Source organism: Podarcis filfolensis (genome assembly GCF_964270895.1).
Source record: "Podarcis filfolensis genome assembly, chromosome: 7".
NCBI lineage: Eukaryota > Metazoa > Chordata > Lepidosauria > Squamata > Lacertidae > Podarcis > Podarcis filfolensis.
The window spans coordinates 69,590,857-69,613,121 of NC_139603.1; the positions used below are offsets into that span (position 1 = coordinate 69,590,857).

At 38.8% G+C, this 22,265-nt stretch overlaps 1 protein-coding gene across 29 annotated transcripts in view; it reads left to right on the top strand.

Moving 5' to 3' along the window:
- RIMS2 (regulating synaptic membrane exocytosis 2) overlaps positions 1-22,265 on the top strand; it is a 338,908-nt gene that overhangs the window by 196,762 nt on the left and 119,881 nt on the right. For 20 of the 29 annotated variants that reach the window (XM_083621717.1, XM_083621718.1, XM_083621705.1 and 17 more), the window contains 2 exons: positions 2,520-2,676; positions 5,538-5,654. In XM_083621717.1, the coding sequence (XP_083477843.1) occupies positions 2,520-2,676; positions 5,538-5,654 (274 nt within the window). Of the gene's footprint in view, positions 1-2,519; positions 2,677-5,537; positions 5,655-15,188; positions 15,255-18,137; positions 18,246-22,265 lie in introns of all 29 variants that reach the window. The other 9 variants (XM_083621721.1, XM_083621719.1, XM_083621710.1 and 6 more) reach the window with 3 other exon arrangements.

A 22,265-nucleotide genomic window follows, 5' to 3' on the forward strand; every position in this document is an offset into this window, starting at 1 on the left:
CCTTAGATGTATTAAGTTGCATTTTTACAGGCTGAAGCTCTCTTAAGGCTGTCTCATGGTTTTCTGTCTTCCCTGGTCTCTGTAATAGCTCCCTGTATAATATAATCAGCACATTGAATGGGCATATTTTTAACCTCCCCCAGCCTTCCAGATTTTTAATTAAGATACTAAGTGTTAGCAGCGCTAATGGGCTCCCCCATGGAACGAGTGAAAATGCATTATGAGCATATTAGCTGTAACATACCACAAATTAGTATTTTCCAAGTGAGGGATCACTTTATTTTAAACCTGATAAATGAAATTTTGAATTCATACTTTACTGTAACATCCATGAATCCCCCCCCCCATATTTTTTATGTTGACTATTGAATGTTTAGTTTAATTGTCATAGTGGATACTGATGTACAGGAAATTAAATGATTCAAAATAAGTGAGACAGTACCTTTTATTGGAACAATCTCTATTGGCAAAGGCTGATGTATGGGGCTAGGAATATGTCATCTAGCCACCCATCTTAGCGGTAATTCTGTGATGTCATGGAATGGTCAGTGGCATTTCAACTGCAGAGTTAATTAAACTTTTAACAGTACTGTACAATGTTCTTGAACAACCCAGCTTTTATTTAAAAAGTGAAAGTTTGGTTGGGATTAAAACCACTCAGAATTATAGGGACAGGAAGAACTGTGTTTAAATATGCTGAGGACTGCAGAACTATATGGGGGAAGAGCAAGTGTAATAGGGAAATTATAGGACCAGTAGGCCTAAGTCATGGTGGCTAAGGAAGGGACAAAATATGCAAAGGGAGCCTGCGGAAAAGATAAAGAATGAGGAAAGGAGAAAATTATTTAAAAACTCAGACAGAACATAAGCACCAAAGCCACATGTTGTTGGCAAAAGTGGAGGAGATGCCTATAGAAATTCCATTAGGGAATATTTTTGGGAGTCACTGTGGCTCAAGAAAACAGGACAAAAGTCAGCAGTGGGCTGAGCAAGGTTTTGTTTGTTTGTTTTAAAGAAAAGTTTGACATGAAGTTGAAATGAGAGCCAATAAGAATGCGGGGCTGTGGAAAATCTTTGAACAGAATCATGGTGTAAAAAGCAGGACCCCTCAAATATCTGAATTGGGGCTTGGTCTGGAGTTAGGAGTGAGGTTGCTAAATTTGCTGACAGTAGCAGATTATTCAGTGTGATAAAAACAAAAGGGGGTTATGAAAAGCTCCAAAAGAATATTCGCAGAGTTGGTGAATAGGCATTCAAAAAGCAAATGTAGTTCATTGAAAGTGTAAAGAGAAGCACATTGGGACAAAAATTCCCAAAACATGGGGTTTGAGCTGGCAGTGACTGATGAGGAAAGAGACGTTGAGATTATGGGGGATAGCACAATTGACACATCAACACAGTGAGCGGCAGCTGTGAAAAGGCGAGTTGGGGAGCAACGTATCAAAAAGTTTAAAAATAAAACTGCTAATACTGTTATGCCTTTATATGAGTCTATATTGTGACCATACTTGGAAAACTGAGATTGCTACATCTCAACAAGGATATTGTAGAGTTGGGAAAGGTGCAGAATCAAGGGGCTGGAGCAAGTCCTCTATAAGAAATGTTATTTTATTTCCTTGCTTATTTAAGGCATTTACACACTACCCTTTAGCCAAAAAGTCTTCCAGAGTGGCCACTCTCAGACTTACAAACTAAAAAGTTATGACACACAAGGAGCAGGAATAGGAGGGAGGCTGGGAAAAGCAAGGTCAAGAACAAGTTCTTACAACTTTTGAGAGTTTCGTTTCGTTTAGTTTAGTTTAGTTTAGTTTAGTTTAGTTTAGTTTAGTTTAGAAAAAGAGCAAGTAACGGGCATGGGGCAAACTAGTTGGATAGCGATAAGATTTTCTGCCTTTCTCAAAGTACTAGAATCCAGAGTTATACTATGAACCTGAATGATGGGGGATTCAGGATAGACAAAGGGAAATTTTTCATCCTAGAGTACATAGTTAAACTATGGAATCTTTTACCATAGGATGTAATGATGGCCACTAACTTTGATGTCATTAAAATGGTTTAGAGAAATTAATGGAGAATATCAACAGCTACTGGTTTTTCTGATATTCCAGGAACAAAGGCAGCATACCTCTGAATATTTTCACTGGGGGACATTAGTAGGAGAGTGCTATTACCCTTGTCCTGCTTCGGGGCTCCCCATAGGTGCTTGGTAGGCCACTGTGTGAAACAGGGTGTTGAACTAGATGTCCCTTTGGTCTGATACAGCAGGGCTTTCATTATTCCCTTATGAGTGTCTTTACTTTTGGCAGCACACGTGAAGCACTGTGAGCAATTTGAAAAGTGGTGTATAAATTCTACCTGTAATTATTTTAAAAATTTTGACAGCATTATATATTGCGACATCTTTTCTCCAGGGTGCAACTTTTCTGCCATCTGTACAAATCTAACAAAACAGAAAAAGTGAAATGTCACCATACCTGTACCGTTAGTTCAGCTCTCTCAACCTTCCCTCCCGCTCCCAGATTACCGACATAATGGGCGAGATCTTCAAAGCTCAACACTATCAGTGCCAGAACAAGTGATGTCATCCAATCACTGCTCTCGGTCAGGGTCCCCTCACCGTGGAGACAGTATAGGAAGGACAAGATCATGGTCTCCCAGTGTCCCTCCTCTACAAAGGTAAATTATTATAATGATTTAGGCTTGGGTTTGTTGGTTTGAATATGACATGAAATTATGTAGATACTAAAATTATTTCTTTAAACTCAAGATAATGGGTGAGAGAATATGAAAATTCAATTGCTTTTCTGTAGTAACACAGATATTTTTGCTTATAATATAGTAATGGACCTTATTAATAATTTACCTCTTGTTTTGTCACTTATCTTTGTAAATGACTAGTCATACAGTGTAATTCTTTCCATTCAGAGCAAGAATGATTGCTCCTTCATTTATATCTCTGCAATCCAAGCAAAACAAAACCAAAACCTCTCTGTGGTGTTTTTTCCTAAGTAAACACCCTTGCCAGCAACCGATGTAGTAACTATTGAGCTTTATACAGATTATGTATTGTACTAATTTGCCATCCTACGCTGCCTATATGGGTTCATATCCCGATGAAACTGATGAAATAATATTTTCCCCCACCTGTTAGATATGGTATGACTTTTGCAATATTAGCATTAAAAATGCCACTTGAATTCTGTTCAGCAAAGAAAGACCTTATGTTTATGTAAAAATCTTCAGCTCATTGATGTAAAATATAGATTTAGGACAAAGTCTGTTCCAGCTTAGAGCAACAGTGCAGTTAGGAGTTTCATATTGATATTAGCCTCTATTATTTATTCATTTTTAAGCCTAGTTTTTTTATGTTATGTATAAAATTATTGTAACTTTTTCTTGAAAGCTTATAACAATATTTCATTTGCAAAAGAATAACCTCTGTTGGAATATTAATAACCTGTAGAACCACCAGTGGCTGGTTATCTTGATAGACTTCCTTTCCTACCCTAGCAACCATTGTGCCTGTCATGGAATATTAGATATGGTTAAGGTGGAAGATTTCTGCTCATTGAACATACAAGCTAGAAAATAAGTTCTTTATTGAGGACCATGATCACAACCATTTTTTATTAGTATAAATCAATCTACCACAACATGGAAACTGATAATTTTTTCTCTCTCTACCCAACAATAAAAATAGTGAAAGATACAAATAGTCAGTTACTCATAAATTACTGAGACTTCTAATTATATATCAGCAACTGGAAGCTTGCAAAATCACATTCAACGGAATCACATTCAGTCACATTCAACTGAAAATAATGTTTGTGTGTTAAAGAATTTATTCTTAATTCCCCCAGATCATACTAGCAACACTAAATGTTAATGGACACAAGAAACTAGAGTGCAGTCTTAATTATTTTAGACTTACTTATGCCCTGCTTTTGAATCAAATTCAGGTCCCAAACCACCTTAAAAAGGTATCATATAATTAGCAGAGTTTCCCAAATTTGTGTCTCTAGCTATTTTTGGACTACAATTCCCATCATCACTGACCATTGGACCTGCTAGTTAGGGATGATGGGAGTTGAAGTTGAAAAACAGCTGGAGACCCAAGTTTGGGAAACCCTGAGAGATTTGTCTATGGGATGTAGATGGAAGAGTCTCTTCTGGGTACCTGAACTTCAATTATCTTCATTGTTCCAAGCAAAACCACCCCAAATTCTGTGCGATACTTTCCCCCTAAAACTTTCTGTGATACAGCAGCTAAGTCAACATATGGAGAGACTTCTGCACCCTGCCTCTTTGACCATAGATTCCATAGCCACATTTAGTTAGATTAGGAAGTACAGTATCTGAATGAGTTTGTTTATTTTTTCCTGTACATGGGCAAACTGGACGCTAGTGTTATGGGGTATCAGGAAAAAGTGACAAAGTCTCCAAATTTACAGGACTGCTCCTGCTCAAGACTTAAGCCATTCTTAGTAATCAGCCATGATCTGAGGACGCATAATGCAACCACCTTGTTATTGCTAAGCAAGTCTGGTCAGAGCTTTAGTGGGAGACTCCCGCACCAAAAGGTAGCAGCAGACATGAGTTCCATATTTGTGGTCCATTGTAAACCTGGAAATTCCCCCTTCTGACAATGAGATGACTTAGTTTAGCTTTTCCTTATCTCTATTCTGAATGTCTTGGATGCCAACAGGGCTGTTTCATATTTTATTTTTCTTTTAATTGACAGATATGCTTCCTCAGTGTGTACCCTGAGTATTTAGAAATTGCTTCCTTAATTTGGGGTGGCCGTGGTTATTGTTTAAACTGACAGGCATTTAACCACCTGTCCTTGCTAAAGGAGAGAAAGATAATATGAAGAGCTGAGTCTTGTGTACCCCTCTTAAAAATCTCCAGCATAAGGAAAACATCTAAATAATATTTTGTATAATTAAAATACAACACTTAGTCCTGGTGCAGGCACTTTTAATCATGGCTAAGCGATCAAAAGCCAGCCACAGGATTGCGCATTCCTTCCCTTCTTGCCTTAACCATGGTCAATAAATGGACAATAACTAATAAGTCTCCAGGTTTTCAGGTTTAATAAGTGTTTGGTTGGCAAATGATGGTTATTTTGCATAAATACTTCCAATTTGCACACATTTGTCTGAAATGGAATGTTAATTATGTAGATTTCACATTTTGTTTTTAGATGGCGTTGGCTAAGTGACGTGCAGTAAAATTAAATATTGCAGTGAATTGTTTGTGGATCATGACAGGGTGAAAATATTCCTGGTGCAGATTTCCCACCTCTTCCCTACCTTGCTTCTGATTTTTTCTTCAAAATTTTCCCCTCAGCGAGAAGGCAGTACATGCCAATTTTTATATAAGATATATGCATAGGCAACCAATCATATCCGCTTTGAACAGATTTTGTCAGAGTCAAGGATGTTAAAGGTTACAGCTAACATTTTCATTAACAGGGCTCATTTTAAAGAGAACTGCTCATTTCCGCCTTCATGACATTGATGGTTTTGTTTCTTCAGTAGGAATGTGGAACAGGGGTCTCGAGGGACCCGATCTACTCCTGCACATTACAATACCATGAACCGAATGGATAGACATCGAATAATGGATGACCACAACTCCCCAGACAGAGAGAGGTAGATATTCAGATGTAAAAGAGTAAACAATGGAAACAATAATAATACATTTTAGACAAAACAGAATCAATTCAGATTGATATTTAAACCTCAGCACCTCCAGTTTACAAAAGTGAAATAGTTAAATTTGCCTAATGCTATTTCCTGCTATTATTATTCTGTATTACATATAAATAGTCCCATTGTTTGCATTTACTGGTCAGGAAAGCTTGAAGAAAGCATGCAAGAAGAACATTTTAGCCAAATAATTGAATCAATTGAATAATTGAATTCTACGGGCCTTTTATTTTACCTTTGACAATAATCACATGTTAGAATGAAAACTTGGATTTATTTATTGTATTGGTAGAGATTAGAAATATCCAAGGCTTTCCCAGTTTGATTATTATAATGCTACACTTTGTTGTTGTGCAAACACCCCTTCCATGCACAAATGGATGGGTTTTGCTTTTTAAAAAGGTGTTCACTCTTTACCAGCTCCCAGTGTCAGAACTCTGCTTCCATGAAAACTTCAAAGAAACCTCTAGCTCAGACACCCCCAAACTCGGCCCTCCAGATGTTTTGGGACTACAATTCCCATCATCCCTGACCACTGGTCCTGTTAGCTAGGGATGATGGGAGTTGTAGTCCCAAAACATCTGGAGACCGTGTTTGGGGATGCCTGCTATAGCTGGACACATGATTAATATATAGAGCTGGGGGAGGGTGGGGATATGTTTTATGAGGAAGTACACTTTGTTAGTACCTTTTAAATAGTGTTGCTTGAGAAATCTTTTCTATAGCAACCTGAGATCTACTGACATCTTGGAATTTTAATGAAATAGAAGTGAAGCAGAGACTGTAGTTGGCTTATGTTGCTTACTCTACAACATTACCTGAGGCACTTTTTGCTTTCATTTTAAAAAATAGACAGGACATTTTTCACCTCATTAACTTGTGTTAATGAAAATTGAATTTGAAATGTTCACCTCCCTCAGTTTCATAATATACTTGCACTTCGGTATTTTTAACACCTTACCTAACAAGATACCAGTATATCTTCCACAATCTTACATGTACAAAAATTAAAGTTGCTTTTTTTATAAAAGAGTAATATCATTAACAATTTTTCTGTTACTATTTTTCAAACAAAAAGTAATATTTCAGACTGCCCGAATCATTTACTATGATTTCTAATTATAAATGATAGAAGCAGCTAGTAGCAAGTTTTATAATAAATAATAATACATTTTTATTTATATCCTGCCCTCCCCAGCCGAAGCCGGGCTCAGGGCGGCTAACAAAAATAAAATAATACAACATTCTAAAATCATTTCATTATAAAATTAATTCAAATCAAATTAAAGGCAACCATTGGGCTAGAGTTCTGTGAAGATTGCCAAAGGAGGGAGTCAGGCTGTGCTTGTCTGGCAGGGATTCAAAAAATCCTTATCCAAATTCCTGAAGTGCTTCTATGCATTCACAGGAGCTCTGTGGCTGTTTTCTTCTAGTTGAAATAAAAGTCCCCCCCCCCAAAAAAAAGAATTCTGATCTACCAAATCCCACAGTACTCCCTATTAAAGGTACCTGATATTGTGTGGAAAGAGGGATGCAGCAAATGTTCTAGTGCAGGCGTAATGATAGCAACAACAACAATTTTATTACTTATACCCCGTCCATCTGGCTGGGTTTCTCCAGCCACTCTGGGCGGCTTACAGTGCATATAAAAACATAGTAAAACATAAAAGGTTGTTTGGATCCTAACTAAGAATTTAAACAGCGTGACAGTTGATTTTGAGGTAAAGTTAAGGTGTCTTTCTCTGCTATTGAAGTAATTCAGTCTTAAAATGGTATAATTTGAAGTGGATTGTGCTTTTGAACTGTTTAGCTTTAATTAGATTTCCTAAACATAAATTCCTTCATTGTGCTTAAATTTAGAATGCTAAATGCCTGATTCACCAGCACGTTAAACTGGACCAGGCAAATTTAAGCTGGTTAAATCTTTGGCTTTTTTGACATGTATTAGAGAGAGGGAGACAGACATAATTCTTAAAATAACAAATAGCAGACTATGGGTAGCAGATTCTAGGCACCATTTCCAGAATAAGAGACACATTCCAGAACTGATACGTTCTGCTGTTCTTTTCAATTTAAAAAGCTGTGGCCTAGAGCACCGAAATACTCTTTTAAGCCATCACTTATAGATGGTGTGGCATTAGGTAAGATGCTATCTTTTAATGGATGAACTCATGCTGCTGAAAGAGTATGCAGACAATTGAGTTAAAAACTCGACTTCAGGCAGATGCTTGACAGAATTATGTGAACCAGAAACTGCATACTCTTTAAGCCACTGTTGTTGGCCCGGTAAATTATAATAGCTTGCCTATTTGTTCTTCTCCTGCTTATTCTCTGGGGCCATCAGAACAAAATATACCAAAGTTAAACAGATATTTTTGAGTATTCTTTGCAGGCCTGGTATCAGACTTTCTTTATAACTGATGCAGCCACGGTGCTGCACATACTGATAAGTGTGTCAACAGGGACTTTTTCAACCCCTTTCCTTTTTCTTCAAGGACACTGAAATAAAGGGCAAAACAAAAATCAGTTCACCAGAAAGAGAGAGAAAAAGAGCATTTTGTCCCAATAATCTGGGACTTGATTGGAATATATGGTACTGTTGTTCTGCCATTAGACACCAAAAACTAACTTTCAAAGATTGTTACTTACTCTCATGGTCATCATTACCTCAAAATAGTTTTATGAGCCTGAAAGCACCATAATTTAAAATAGTATATTTTCCTAAAAGTTATTAAGCTTGAAAAGTCTCTAGTGTGCATTAAAAATGTATTTACAAATATCCTCTGCATTGAGATATGTATTGTTCCAAAACTATGGTCATTTAATAGTGCATTAGCTGAAGGATGAAACAGCCAGCTTCTCTGTTTATTTTTTATACTATCCTTTCTCCAAAGAGCTTAGGTTGATGTGTATGCCTCCCCTACCTTTTATCCTCAAAATAACCATGTCAGGTAGTTTAGGCTGACACAAGTAACCTTTGTGGCTTAGTGGGAATTTGAAGACAGGTGTATCCAGTCTAAATTGAGCACTCTAACCAGCGCACCACACCAAAGAGTTTTCAAAGGATCCATTTGCTTAAATAGTGCTGCCCAAATTGTCTACAAAATGGGGTGGCTTACTTTATAGAGCAAAAGAGACATGGAAAAGCTCTCCTTAAGGAGAGCAAAATTTGAGCGGTTTACCTTCTCAAATTTGTCACCCCATCCCCCTGTCCCCCTGAGCTCAGCTGGGAGAAAAGCAGCTGGGCTGAAGTGAGGCAAAGATGCCTCATTCGAGAGAAGTGCAGAGGGTTGCTACTATGCAGATGACATATTCTGTTGTGGCTACTGATTGTGGAATGCTCTTTCCAGGGAGTCTCAGCTGGTTCCAACTTTGTCATCATTTCAATACCAGGTTTAAAATATCTCTGCTCCCAGATGTTTGGTTGTTGGTACCTGGTGTAGTTTATTTGGCTGTTTAATTTATGGTCTTACTAAGGTATATAGAGGTTAAAATGTTGTATTTTATTTTTTTTTGTATTTTTATTCTTGTTGTCTATCGGATGTAAATTCCCTTAAGACTTCACAGTGTATGGTGATTAATAAATAAAGTAGCAGCAACAGCAGCAGCAGCAGCAGTAGTAGTAGTAGTAGTAGTAGTAGTAGTAATAATAATAATAATAATAATAATAATAATAATTGGACGTAAGGTGTTTAGCTTCCCTCGCCAGCATATTTATTTTGCTGTTGAAACTGAGACTGATTTATCTGTGATGGAGCAGACTTGAGTCTAAACAAATGGGATTTGCTGTTGTCACATCTGTTTTTGGCCTTAAAGTATAAAGAGCTAGGATTCCAGAATAAAGGAAGGAAATTGACATTGTCAGTACTTTGTCAAGTAAAAGCTTACTGGAAAGTTTCTGAGCAGTTGTAGTGTGTAGCATTACGTAACCACTTTGGGAACTCTGATAGAAAAACATGGTGCAAAATGAAGAAATAAAATATTGTATCATTTAGCAGTTTAACTAAGTATATGGTTGCATTGGTGCACTAATTCTAGAGTCTGGCTGCAGCAAAAGCTCTGAGGGTATTTCTCCTCTTTAAGTCGCATGTGCTTCTTGCTGCAGTTCTGAAGTTGAGGCTGAAAGGGTAAGTGGCTATATGGGAAGCAACATTTGGCCCTTTAAGTTGCTAGCTCATTGTGGCAGCAGGAGAATTAGGCTGCATATCTTTTCAGAAGTAAGTCTCATTGATTTTAGTGTTGATGCTGTAATTATTTATAGTTTCCTGCTTTTACAGTTCTGTTAAGTTCCAGATTATAGGATCCCCCCCATGTTGAATAAAGAACTAAGTATTTTGAACTGGTGAAAACAATGTGAAATAAAGAGATATTGTTGTCAACAATATTAATATATATTCTCATATATGGTGAGAAAGTATGACAGAAAGTATTTGAGGGTTAAATATGTATTATTTTCGGCATAAGAAATGATCATTTTTTAACCAGTCTAAATGTGCTCAGAAATATCCAGATTTAATTGTATATATATTACCCTCTGGCCCCCGGTTGGCTATTTCTGATGAACCAGGGGCAGCTCCAAGCCAGCAGAGCACTGGAGAATTATTCCCTCTCCATTTCCCTTGTGGTACTCATGCTGCAGATTAGCCACTGTCCCTTGCAGATTGGCCACCTATCCCTTGAAGGATCTTGTGGCATCCCAAACTAACAAATTTTCTGTAGCAAAACCTATTGTGGTCCAAATATTACTTTTCCAGATGCATGAAATGATATTCTCTGATACAGATATAAACAGAATGACATGCACATACAATAGGGGAAGATAAAGGATAGAGTGTCCTATTACTCTGTAGAGTGAAATGCAATCAAGGTCCAGTGAAAAGGGTAAATGGTCTATTTAGCTTGAGTGTGACCCATTCCTGCAGGTAATGAATTGGCAAATCAAGATGAATAGACAACAAACACCACTTTGCTGTGCCAATTTATTACCAGTAAGGTCACACTCTCTCAATTGGATTTTTTTTTACCCTAGAACTTGTTTGCATTCCATTCTACATAGTAATATGTCACACCTGTCTCTTCCATCGATGAGTCCACAGGTATCTCTTGGTAATAACATCTCTCTTCAGTCTATACATGTGTGGTGTGTGTAGATACACAAAGCCTTGTACTTAGCAGATTAGCTGTTTATCTGACAAAGTGGATTCTTGCCCATTAAAACATCCAAATCTAGCATTACAGGTTACACCAAAAGCTACTAAATCTGTATAGCGTGAATCCAATATTGTCTCATTCTATATGGAAATATACAAGACATTAGTTTGTTATTTATTAAAAACTGTTATGTTCTTCCATTCCACAGTTGTATAAAGTAGTTTACATCATTGCTTTAAACCAATTTCATAGAATGAAACAAATTCATAAATAGAAAACTGTGAACATTAAAACTCAAAACAGCACCACCAAGCCCAAAGCACATTCTCCTCCTCTGTCAGTCCAGAGGTTTGGGAAAGATAGGATTTTTGAAGGAGTTTGTTCAGAAAGGGGGACCACTGACACTTGGAAAAGATTATTCTAGAAAGTCAGATTTGCTACTAAGAAACATTTGCTTCTTACTCTTGACTGTTTAGCTTCCCCAAATGTGTGTGTATGGGGGGGATATTTTCAGCTGGGTTTTCAGCTAAGATTTTTAGAGGCTTGAAAAGTTTCATGTGAATTTCTCCACAGTTGCCATAATCTTCTTAACCAAACTGATTTTTGGCATATCCTGATATTTCCAAAATGGGTACACTGACTGTGTGTATCAAATGCGCAGACATTGTTCATATATGTTTAATATAGTTCTGCAGGAACTTATAAGGCATTCTGTGAATATTACAAAACAATATATTTCCATTTACCAAGTATTAATTTCACAAAACTGAGGCACGCTCCATTTGATGCATGAAATCAGAATGAAATTAACACATTTTAATAGCTTTTCTTTGGGAAGAAGCATTAGTACAATTGGTCCTCCAATAGCGTTGCTCTGAATATTTTCATGTACCTTTCTTCACTATTTATGTCTCATGCCTAATACAACTGAACCTTCTCAAATGTATCAGTAACTCTGGGCTGGTTCAGAAATAACATTATTGGAGTGGGGATGGTGATGTCATCAATTTAAAATCGCACCTTAGTTTGCATCTTCTACTCACCCTGAAGGCAGTGTAACACTCTGCTTGCTTAATTCAACACAAACACCTCTCTCTACTATTGGGGGCATCATTGTGCTGCATTGCCTTCAACCTTTCCAGTCCCAGGACCCAGCTTTAGGTTATACATGAATTTGGGGACCCACTATTTCACCCCCTAAGCTTGTATTTACATGGTGCTGCTGCTGCTGTTGCAACCTACCTTAGGAATGGATCCAAAAGGGAATAAACAAGGGTGGGGTTGACTTTTAGCTATCCCCAGGGAAAAGAAATACTAATGGATGCTAACTTTCAAAGATTTCTGGTGTGCTCTTGTAATGAGAAGAAATATTGGTTAAAATTTCAAATTGCTATGTTTTAGCTTATACGAACCTGAAAAAGTAGCAGTAGCTGTTCTTTACAACAATGCATATTTGCAGTATTGGTGTCCTCCAGAATTGTCTCTAGGTCTGATATTCACAGATTTAGTAAAAGCTTAGTTAGGTGCAAATTAAGTTCAAGTCAGAATAACATCAGGAGAGCTATGAATGTTGCTGATAAAGTCTCAAATTGATTTATTTATAATAGGGATAAGGTATCAGGAAAGGAAAGAGGAACAAAATCACCCATACCTTCCAGGTTCAGTTTAAGTGAACTCATTATTTTTCCTTTGCTAAGGCGTCAGTCCTCTGAGTAACTGTTTTCACTGAGAGAGCTGACAAATCCAATAATCTATGGAAAATTACCTGCATAAACACAGAATTGTATTACTGCCCAGTGTAATTTCTTGAATATAGTGATCCTCGTTATGGTATGCTCCATCTTGATAAAGGCAGGATATATACTGAGGTTGCATTTTCCTGACTCAGACAAGTCCAGTCCTGCAGAATGGCAGAGCTTAAATCTCTATGCAAGCTTTAGCTTTAAGTATCTCCCGAGACCAACAAATCATGCTGCATTGCTGTTCATACTGTGATGAGAGCTACTGATTTTGATCTGCCAAAATGAGAAATTTTGAAATGACAGGCTACTAGGACATGATCCATGACAATTTATGCTTTGAGAAAGAAATTGCTATAAAAAGTCACCTTGATAAAACCAGTACCAAACTGGAAAAAAAAGTTTTGTGATAGTGTTTCCAAAATAGAAAAAGACTGAAACCAGCTTTCCTCTTAATAGTTGTCACTGGAATGATGCTAAAGCAAAGTGTTATAATAATTTAAACTGATATGTACAGCTATATTTTGATTCTGGGTTGCGTTTCCTAATCTGCACATAAATTATTCTGAATCTAGCAACATTCCCATCTCACTTTGTCTTAAATATAAAATGAAAATATTGTTTTTATAACTCTAGAGATGAATGGTGACATTAGAAAGTTGATAGTGGGGTATCTTGAATTATGCATTTTTCTATTTGTTACTGTCTCACCTTGTTCTCTCCCCTGCACCACCACCATTCTTTCTAATGGAAATACCATAAAAGGGTACCTTGTATACTCAATCCATTATTGCTACAATATTTGTAGTATCATGAAGAAAAGAACATTCAATATTTGTTTGTCACTTTTAGCCAATATAAAAAGGGCTAGATATATGAGTAGCAATGGGTGAATCAGTTTGTTTCTAGTCTGTGTAAGTTTGACATGTATTCACTCATAAATCCATTTCATCTCATTTCCATAATAATCTGTGAATATATTTTTAAATACACACCAAAAAATTCATAAATTAAATATTTGATTTTTATTTTAGAATTACATTTCTAAATGTATTTTCGCCTGACATACCTATTGCTAAATGCATATTTTCCTAATGCATATTTCTAAATGTATTTCGATATGTTTTGGAGCCTAGAACCACAATGGAATATTTGAGAAGTGTAAAATCTGATGGCTAAGTACTGATCTAGACATTAATCCAGGAGGTGCTAATCAGATGAGTTCATATCAGAATTTGCAAATACCGGATTCGTCAAGGTTCCTTGTGATACTTCAGATCTTGACCGTTGGGTTTAATTTCTTATAGAAAGGTTGAGCGTCGGACAATGTTAATGCCCCACCTACTAGGGAGTGCCATTTACAGCCCGATGTGGTGGGGTTTGGGGAACTGTTGGTGACAGGATTTCCCGTGTGACTGGGAAGCGCTTTGTGTACCTTCCAGCCATGCAGGAGGTTGAGAGATGAGCAAGACTAGGGAAGCCAACCAGCATTCAGCCTGGCTCCCTAAGGGACAGAGCTTCAGGAATGGACCTGACTGGAGACTGCCCACTGTCAGGTACATTCCTGGAGCATATAAGAGAAGATATTTTCAGCTCTTCTTCACCTGGTTATCAGCCAGTTTAACCTCCCACCCTCTTCTCTGTACTTTAACACTTGCCTTCTTGCAAGGATAGGATAGTGGTCGATGGACTTTGCTATGGACTGTCATTGGTCTCTGCTTTCAGGGTCAGGGAGCAATTTTGCTTCCAGGCAATTTGGCATGGTCCTGTAGATTTCCACCTACTTCATAGCAGTCATCACAACTTGAGCCCTCACTCTGGGAATGTCCTCTTTCTCCTGCCTAAACTTGCTGAATTCTAGGAATTTGATTCCCACCCCATCTATATGAACTGTGGGCTGATTAGGTTAAAGGTTAAAGATAAAGGACCCCTGGATGGGTAAGTCCAGTGAAAGGCGACTATGGAGTTGCGGCGCTCATCTCGCTTTCAGGCTGAGGGAGCCGGTGTTTGTCCACAGAAAGTTTTCCGGGTCATGTGGCCAGCATGACTAAACTGCTACTGGCGCACGGAGGACCGTGATGAGTGCCAGAGTGCACAGAAATGCCGTTTACATTCCCGCTGTGGCGGTACCTATTTATCTACTTGCACTGGCATGCTTTCAAACTGCTAGGTTGGCAGGAGCTGGAACAGAGCAATGGGAGCTCACCCTATCGCAGGGATTTGAACTGCCAACCTTCCGATCAGCAAGCCCAAGAGGCTCAGTGCATAGAATTAAGCTCCCCCATATCTCTAGGGTTTACAGATGTTCAATAGAGAAAGATTATCACAGTGCAGCATAGCAAAGTTATAAATTGTTCCTCTAGGTGATAAAAATACCATTAACATTTCCTTCAGAGTTTTTCGATATTCTTTGCATTTTTTCCATGCTTTTGTGATGTTTATAGAATTATACTGATTAGAGACTATGATTTTGTAGCTGCTGTGTTGTCATGTCGTTTGTCCTTCAGTTTCCTTTTTAGGATGTGTGTTCATCGGTCTTCATTTCATTGTCTTACATTTTCATTTTTTGTTTCTGCTATGCTTTCAGTCCTTATGTCAGTCTGCCTTGGTCTCAACACACTCAGTCCATTGACTACCACCATAGAAATGCCAGGTATCTGTTTTCCTGTGTGTGCGCCTCTGTGTATATAAATGCATGTCCCTGCTTGCACCTATATTTTTACTTCACTCTGTTGAGGTCACTGAAGGGTATTGCAGGATTGCTTTATAGGCAAATATTTAGAAGATTAGTAGGTGTTATTTTTAAAGACTGAAAACATTCAGCTGTTTGTTTGCCTAACCATACTCTACTTGATAACACCCGCTTCCGGTTATTGGCATACATGAAATAGCAGTTGATTTATGAGGTTTTGTCTTTGAACTTCCAAATGTTAGAGTCAGGTCATTGATCATTCCAGAAAAGGTATATGGGTCACACCCACACCATATATTTAAGTGTATCTTAAGTGTATTTTGTGGATGTGACCCATATACCTTTAAAGCACATGGCTTCCCCTAAAAGAATTCACAGAGCTACAGTTCCCAGTACCTTTAACAAACTACAGTTTCTAGGATTCTTTGGCTGAAGCCACGTGCTTTTAATGTATGGTGTGTGTAGTTTCTAGACCTATATATAACATTTCAAAAAGTCACTATCCCAGGCAGTGTTGACAACATTCAAGTAGGTTAATTTCCATACTGAAAGAATAAGATAGATATATCTTTATTGTCATTGTCCCATGCAGGACAATGAAATTGCAAAACTACATAAAACTACATAAAAACTACATAAAACTACATAAAAACTACATAAAACATTAAAAAACCCCTAAAAACTCTAAAACCCTATTTTAAAATACACTATACTGTAGAAACCCCTTATGCTGCGTTTAGAACCAGAATTGCATTTGCATAGAAACTGTTTACGTGGCGATTCCCGCCCCCTCCCACAGATGGAATAAATAAAGACACAGGACACCAGAATTTAGGTTAATGGGCGAAAAATGGCCACAACTTTATTGATTACAGGTAAGAGCGGTATTGGCTTTAGGCATTGGCCCTATCAGACTAACCGGTATAACCGGGAAGGGTTAAGCACCAACAGGGGGAGCCCCCGAGATGCACATCCCTAGGCGCTCCCCGAGGGGTTACCGCTCGGGAGCGCACTTTAGGCCCTAGCCTCCATAGGTTTCGGACGAGGCGACGCCCCCCAGAGTCCTTTAACGAACTACCCTTCAACATTTGGGGGAGGTGATGGTGTTCCTCCCCCCCATCTCATTTGCATAATAATACCCCTGCCAATGCCTAACCGCCAAAACCAAAGGTGTTGTGACGTTTTGCTATGAGGTAGGCGAAAAAACCAAGTGGCTTCCAAAATATAGCCAATTAGCCAAATGGAAAAACTCCTACCAGGCCCCTTGCGGCGACCAGCCGAAGCCCATAGCAAAGTCCAGATGAGAACCTAAAGGGCGGGAGGGTGGGAAACCGCAGCTGCTGAAAGAAAAGAAAGGGGCGAGCATGGGCTGCCCCGACCTTAAATGCCCCTTACAAGTACCGCCCCCGCCGCCAGCCGATTGGCTGGCGCGGTGAATGATGAATCTTAATGACCCCGGGATTCCCCAAGTCCCGTGGGGCTGCAGTTAGTTCTGCAGCTAGTTCTCAGGCGGCTAGTCCTGGCCTTTATAATCCTATACTTTCTTCCAGAAGGCAGAAGCTGAAAGAGATCATTTCCGGGGTTCATACTATCCTGTGCTATCTCTGCCGCTTTCTTATGGCACCTGGCAGCATAGATTTGATCTAAGGTGGGAAGAGTGCACCCAATTATTCTCTCTGCAGTCTTTACAACCCTGGATAGCATTGTTTTTTCCCTGGCCGTCCAGCTCCCAAACCATACACACAGACCATAAGTTAGTACGCTCTCCACAGTGCAATGGTAAAATGCCATCAACAGAATAAATGATGTTACGTGAAGGACAAGTATTAAAGCTGGTGTAGTGTGTTATCTAAATGGGTGAGCTGTGACCCAGGGAAGACCTAGCTGGATTCTCATCTGAGCTATGAACTCAGTTGGTAGCTTTACATGCACATCTGTCTCTTAGCTCCAGTGCTCCCAGCTGTAGTTTGGGGCTAATAATGCTACCTACCTTACATAATAATTGTAAGGATTATTGCAATATGGTACATGTGAAGTCCTTTCAGCCCTCAAAACTACAGTACTATATAAATGTTGTGTACTGTTATTGCTGTTGTTATTATTCTTAATTATTGTTATTCCAGAGACTGGGATGCAAGCAGAGTGCCTCATGAACTGCATGTTTCTGTAGCTTGACATATGGTTTTCACTGTCAGCCTTTGACAGTAATGAACACTTCTTAGAAAGGAATAGAAGTCTTTCAGACTCAGGTCATGCAGTTATTGTCTCTAAATAGGTAGTTAGCGCTGGTAATGCTGTTTGTATCTTGTGGATGTAGCAGCAGGTACAAATTTATATCTCTCTGGAGTGGGATAGTTGTGTGAATGAGAGAACATTACATCAAGGTCAGCACTGAAAGTGGCTTTGGATGTTATTGAAGAAGTGTCATCAACAAATGCAGTTACTACCTACTTCTGTGTTTGGATGGCAGTGCTTCTTGTAATATTTGAAGGTAAACTTATGCAGAGGAACTTATGCAAGTTACCACTTCTGCAGTTAGTAAATTTTGCCTGTGTGAATTTTGATTGGACTATCACCAAAGTCACTTGTGTGCCACTTCTGGAACTGTTCTGAGTTTCTCTTATTCTTAGATATACAATCTAAAACCATGATAGCGCTTTAATTATCACTTTGAGAATGCTTTGCATTAATCATAAACATTTATACATTAACATGCTTTATATGTACATCTGAATTGGTCTTTTTTTTCTTTCTTTGTCATTTGCTTCTCTGTGTTTACCTTTGTGTCTCATTTGTGCACATGTCTTAACTGTAGCTTCATGTTCATCCCTTATGTTTTGGCAGCAAGGATCACTCAATGTATCCTATCTTTTGCGAAGATGCAATCAGATTACTTCGATCCCGTACGATGTGCCGTACCTATTCTGAGGGTGCTTACTATGAATTTGAGAGGTATAATTGGTGTGGCATGTTTGTTTAGTCTCCCACATCATTCATAAGCAAACAGTACTCTGATGTTCAGTAATCTGCAATTTAAGTTTAAAATGGTACATTGGAAGAAAGAAGAAAAGGCACTAAATGCAGGAGTAAAAGGAGAGGTCTCCCCAAAGGTGCGCAAAATACATTATATAACTCATGATGTGTTGGATATTAAAACTCTTTCTCTGAGGTGACTCTAAAAACAAAATCCACATGCCACCCATTAACAATTCATTAATAAAAATCATATTCAAAGGTAAATGTATCATAAAAATGAACATACCCAACTGGGTGCATAACAAGACTCACTAAACAGGGATATTATTTTATGACCTTTAGATTAGTGAAGATAATCTGATCAAAGGTTTCCTTTGCTTTATAGACTGTGTCACTGCTCTCTTTAATTTTATCATGAATTTTTGTTTGTAAATTTAAAATATTATCATCTGCATTGCTCCTAGAATTACTTTATTCTTAGAGAGCAGAAATTTTCTTTTTTATACTGGTATCAATCATTAATTTGGCCAAATAAATAAATAAAAATATAGAAGCTGATTTCCTCCCTTTTGCATGCATTACAGGCATTGCTGTATCATACCAACCTAATTTTACATAAATGGCATCCAGAAAAAAGGATATTGTTGTGGTGTTGTGTGTAAACCATGGCTTTTGTTGAATTCCACAGCTTAAAGGGACTAATTAGGACTCTTTCATGTTGTGCCTTTTTTTCACCCCCTGGCTATATCAGTTGCATAATTTCAAGGCTCGTTATGTCTTGTGGCACTCTTGTGTTATGAGCATCTTTTTCTTGTCAGAACCAAACTACATTTCATAGCTACATATAAATCCTCCTATCCTTAGTTTAGAGCTCTGTCTTCAGACTACCATGTCAGTCACTCTATAGAGCTACACCAGTTTTAGGATTAAAATTGTAAACATGGTTCTTTCGTTTTCTTCATTTCTTGGTTCTTTAGCTTTTTTGTATTTATAGTGGTACCTTGGTTCCCAAACTTAATCCGTTCTGGAAATCTGTTCCAAAACCAAAACGTTCTAAAACCAAGGCATGCTTTCCCATAGAAAGTAATGCAAAATTGATTAATCCATTCCCAACTTTAAAAAACAACCCCTAAAACAGCAATTTAACATGAATTTTACTATCTAACGAGACCATTGATCCATAAAATGAAAGCAATAATCAATATACTGTACTGTAAAATAAATAAGACAGTATTGTAGATGATAAAAATTAAAATTATTTTTTCTTCTTATGTACACTGATGATAGTCATTGTTTGGATGGGTTTTTAAAATCAATTTCTGCAGTCACACAATCAATCAATCAATCAATCAGTAGCTGAACAGGGTTCCACACAGTCACAAAAGCAAGTCACAAAAATGAAGTCACAAGCCACAGTCCCAAATCGAAGTCACAAGTCACAGTTACAAGTCAGTCCCATAAAATGAAGAACAAGTCACAGTCAAAAAAACAAAAAAGGCATAAAAACAAAAATGCAGGGCAATTAGATAATCCAAACTTAAAACTGTCCAGTGGGCAAAAGTACTGGCACATTCAGAGATGGTTTATCTGAAAACTTCAGTTATATCCCCATTATTGAATTCCCTGGGAGTCACGGTAGCTGAGAGTCTATGATGAAAATGGATCCTGACCCTCAGATAGATGAGATCTTGAAAAGGATCATATAAGACTTCCCTAAATGATGTGGATCTGAAGACGACTTCCAAAATCCCTGAGTAAAAGAGGTTGTGGAAACTGCCAGTATTATATCCAGCAGAATTAATTCCTGAAAGAAAAGATTTGATACCATTTAGGTTTCACTTAAAGTGCTGGATAAAAGTAGACTGCTAAACTGCTTTCAAATCCATTGAAACAAATACCTGGACATTAAGGATGTGCCTTGGATACCTAGGCCCAGTATTGTTATCCTTTCCTCTATCTCAGAAGGGAAGAACAAGAGTTGTTTTTTAGCAAAGATCAGGCTCCATGGAATCTTCTTTCCAGTAACAAAGGGATTCCAGAGATAGCTTAAATATTTTCAAAAAATAAAAATAAAAAAATGTACCCACCTTGTAAAGCACATTGCTTTTTACAGAACATCCCTGGTAGGTAAGAGTGATGGAATGTAGTGGTTGCAGATGATTTTTCATTTCAGTACAACCTTGCATTCTACATACTTCAGCAGTGGCATTTGCATTGGAGGTGCTGCCGGTTGTTTAGTGACTCATGAACTAACTACTGCCAAACCAGTCTTGAACCTTCCTCATCCAGAAAATTGAAGATAATTTATCAGTTTTAGCAAGATGGATGTTGTTTTGTGGTCACATAATTACCATATTGTTGACAATTTGCTAGGCATAAAAACTAAAAAAATTAGCAAACTCCTCTCAGCTCAATAAATCAAGACAATTCAAGATCAAACAGTGGTTTTGGTTCAAGTTTGTTTTCTAATTAGGCTTATGCAAACCATTTCCCCAAGTTTGACTGTAATAGCTAACTATGGTTTCTTAAAAAGTGAAAACAGAAAATTTATATCTCCTTGTGACCACAAAAGTGGGGGAAGAAAGAGTACACAAGCTTGAGGCTCACATACCATAGCTTGTTAAGATAGCAGGACAGCAGCGTCAGAATGGGACTATGATCATTCAATAACTTTTCACAATCTCCTAATCTTTCCTGGCATATGGTTAGATCACTCAGGGCAGATATGGGGCTTGTGCCGTTTGGTTCCTTTGATTTTCCAATGGAACTTCAAGTTAAGCAATATATTACCTAGAGTACAAGGTACTGTCAAAAAACATTAGATGCATGTTTTATATGACTTTCCCCCCTCCTTAACACCTAGTTCTCTGTTGTGGCCTCTGTGTAGTTCCACAGATGGGATCTGTATCTCTGCATGCCGTTCATGGAGGATTTGGCATCTGTGGCACTCAAACTACTTTGATAAATGTTTGAAGATGTGAGAATAAGGTAGCCCAGACCAAGCAGCTCAGATATCCATGCCACCATTGGATCTGCCAGCCTCCAGACCAGGTCCGGGAATAGCTTGTGGGGCTGGCGATGGGGAGAAGCAAGCTTGCTTCTCCCCACCGCCCACCTCCAAACCAGGTTGGGGAATAGCGGGGTGGCGGCGCTCCGCCTCCCCGCTGTCCCCCAAGCTTGTGGGGCTGGCGATGGGGAGAAGCAAGCTTGCTTCTCCCCCCCCCCGCCAGCCTCCAGACCAGGTCGGGGAATAGGGGGGTGGCGGCGCTGCGCCTCCCCGCTGTCCCCCGAGCTTGTGGGCTGCAGGCTGCTGCCCTCAAGCCTTGCGAGCCCGCGGGACCTCCCGCCGGGCTTGCAAGGCTTGCGGATAGCTTCCTGAAGCCTGGAGAGCGAGAGGGGTCGGCGCGCACCGACCCCTCTCGCTCTCCAGGCTTCAGCGAAAGCCTGCATTCGCCCCATAGGACGCACACACATTTCCCCTTCATTTTTGGAGGGGAAAAAGTGCGTCCTATAGGGCGAAAAATACGGTAAATTTACAGGCAGCTACTCCGAGAACAGCAGTAAATGTAACTCTGTTTTGTACTTACGCCAAGTCCTGATTTCATTACGGCATGTGTTTCCCTGCCTCATATAATTGTCTGCACTACATGCAGGCATGTACATGTGACATTGCGTGTCCGCGTTGTGATGGGCATCCACAATCCCAAGGGTGAGTTGGCACCCTGTCTTGAAGCTTCACCCTGCTGCTGTCATTGCTATCCATGCCAGCCACACACCCCGCCAGCCACATAGCCAACAGCCCCCCTTGTGTGGAATAGCCCTATACATGTACATTGGTATGCACATGGGACCCTTTAACATGGTCACTAACACACAAATTGCCAATGGAAGGGCAAGGCTAGTCAGTGCAACCCCCTCACAGGTGCTTTCAACTATGGCTGTGCCAAAAGCTGTCAAAAGTTTCCCAAAAATATTCTCCCCATGAAAAAACAGGGA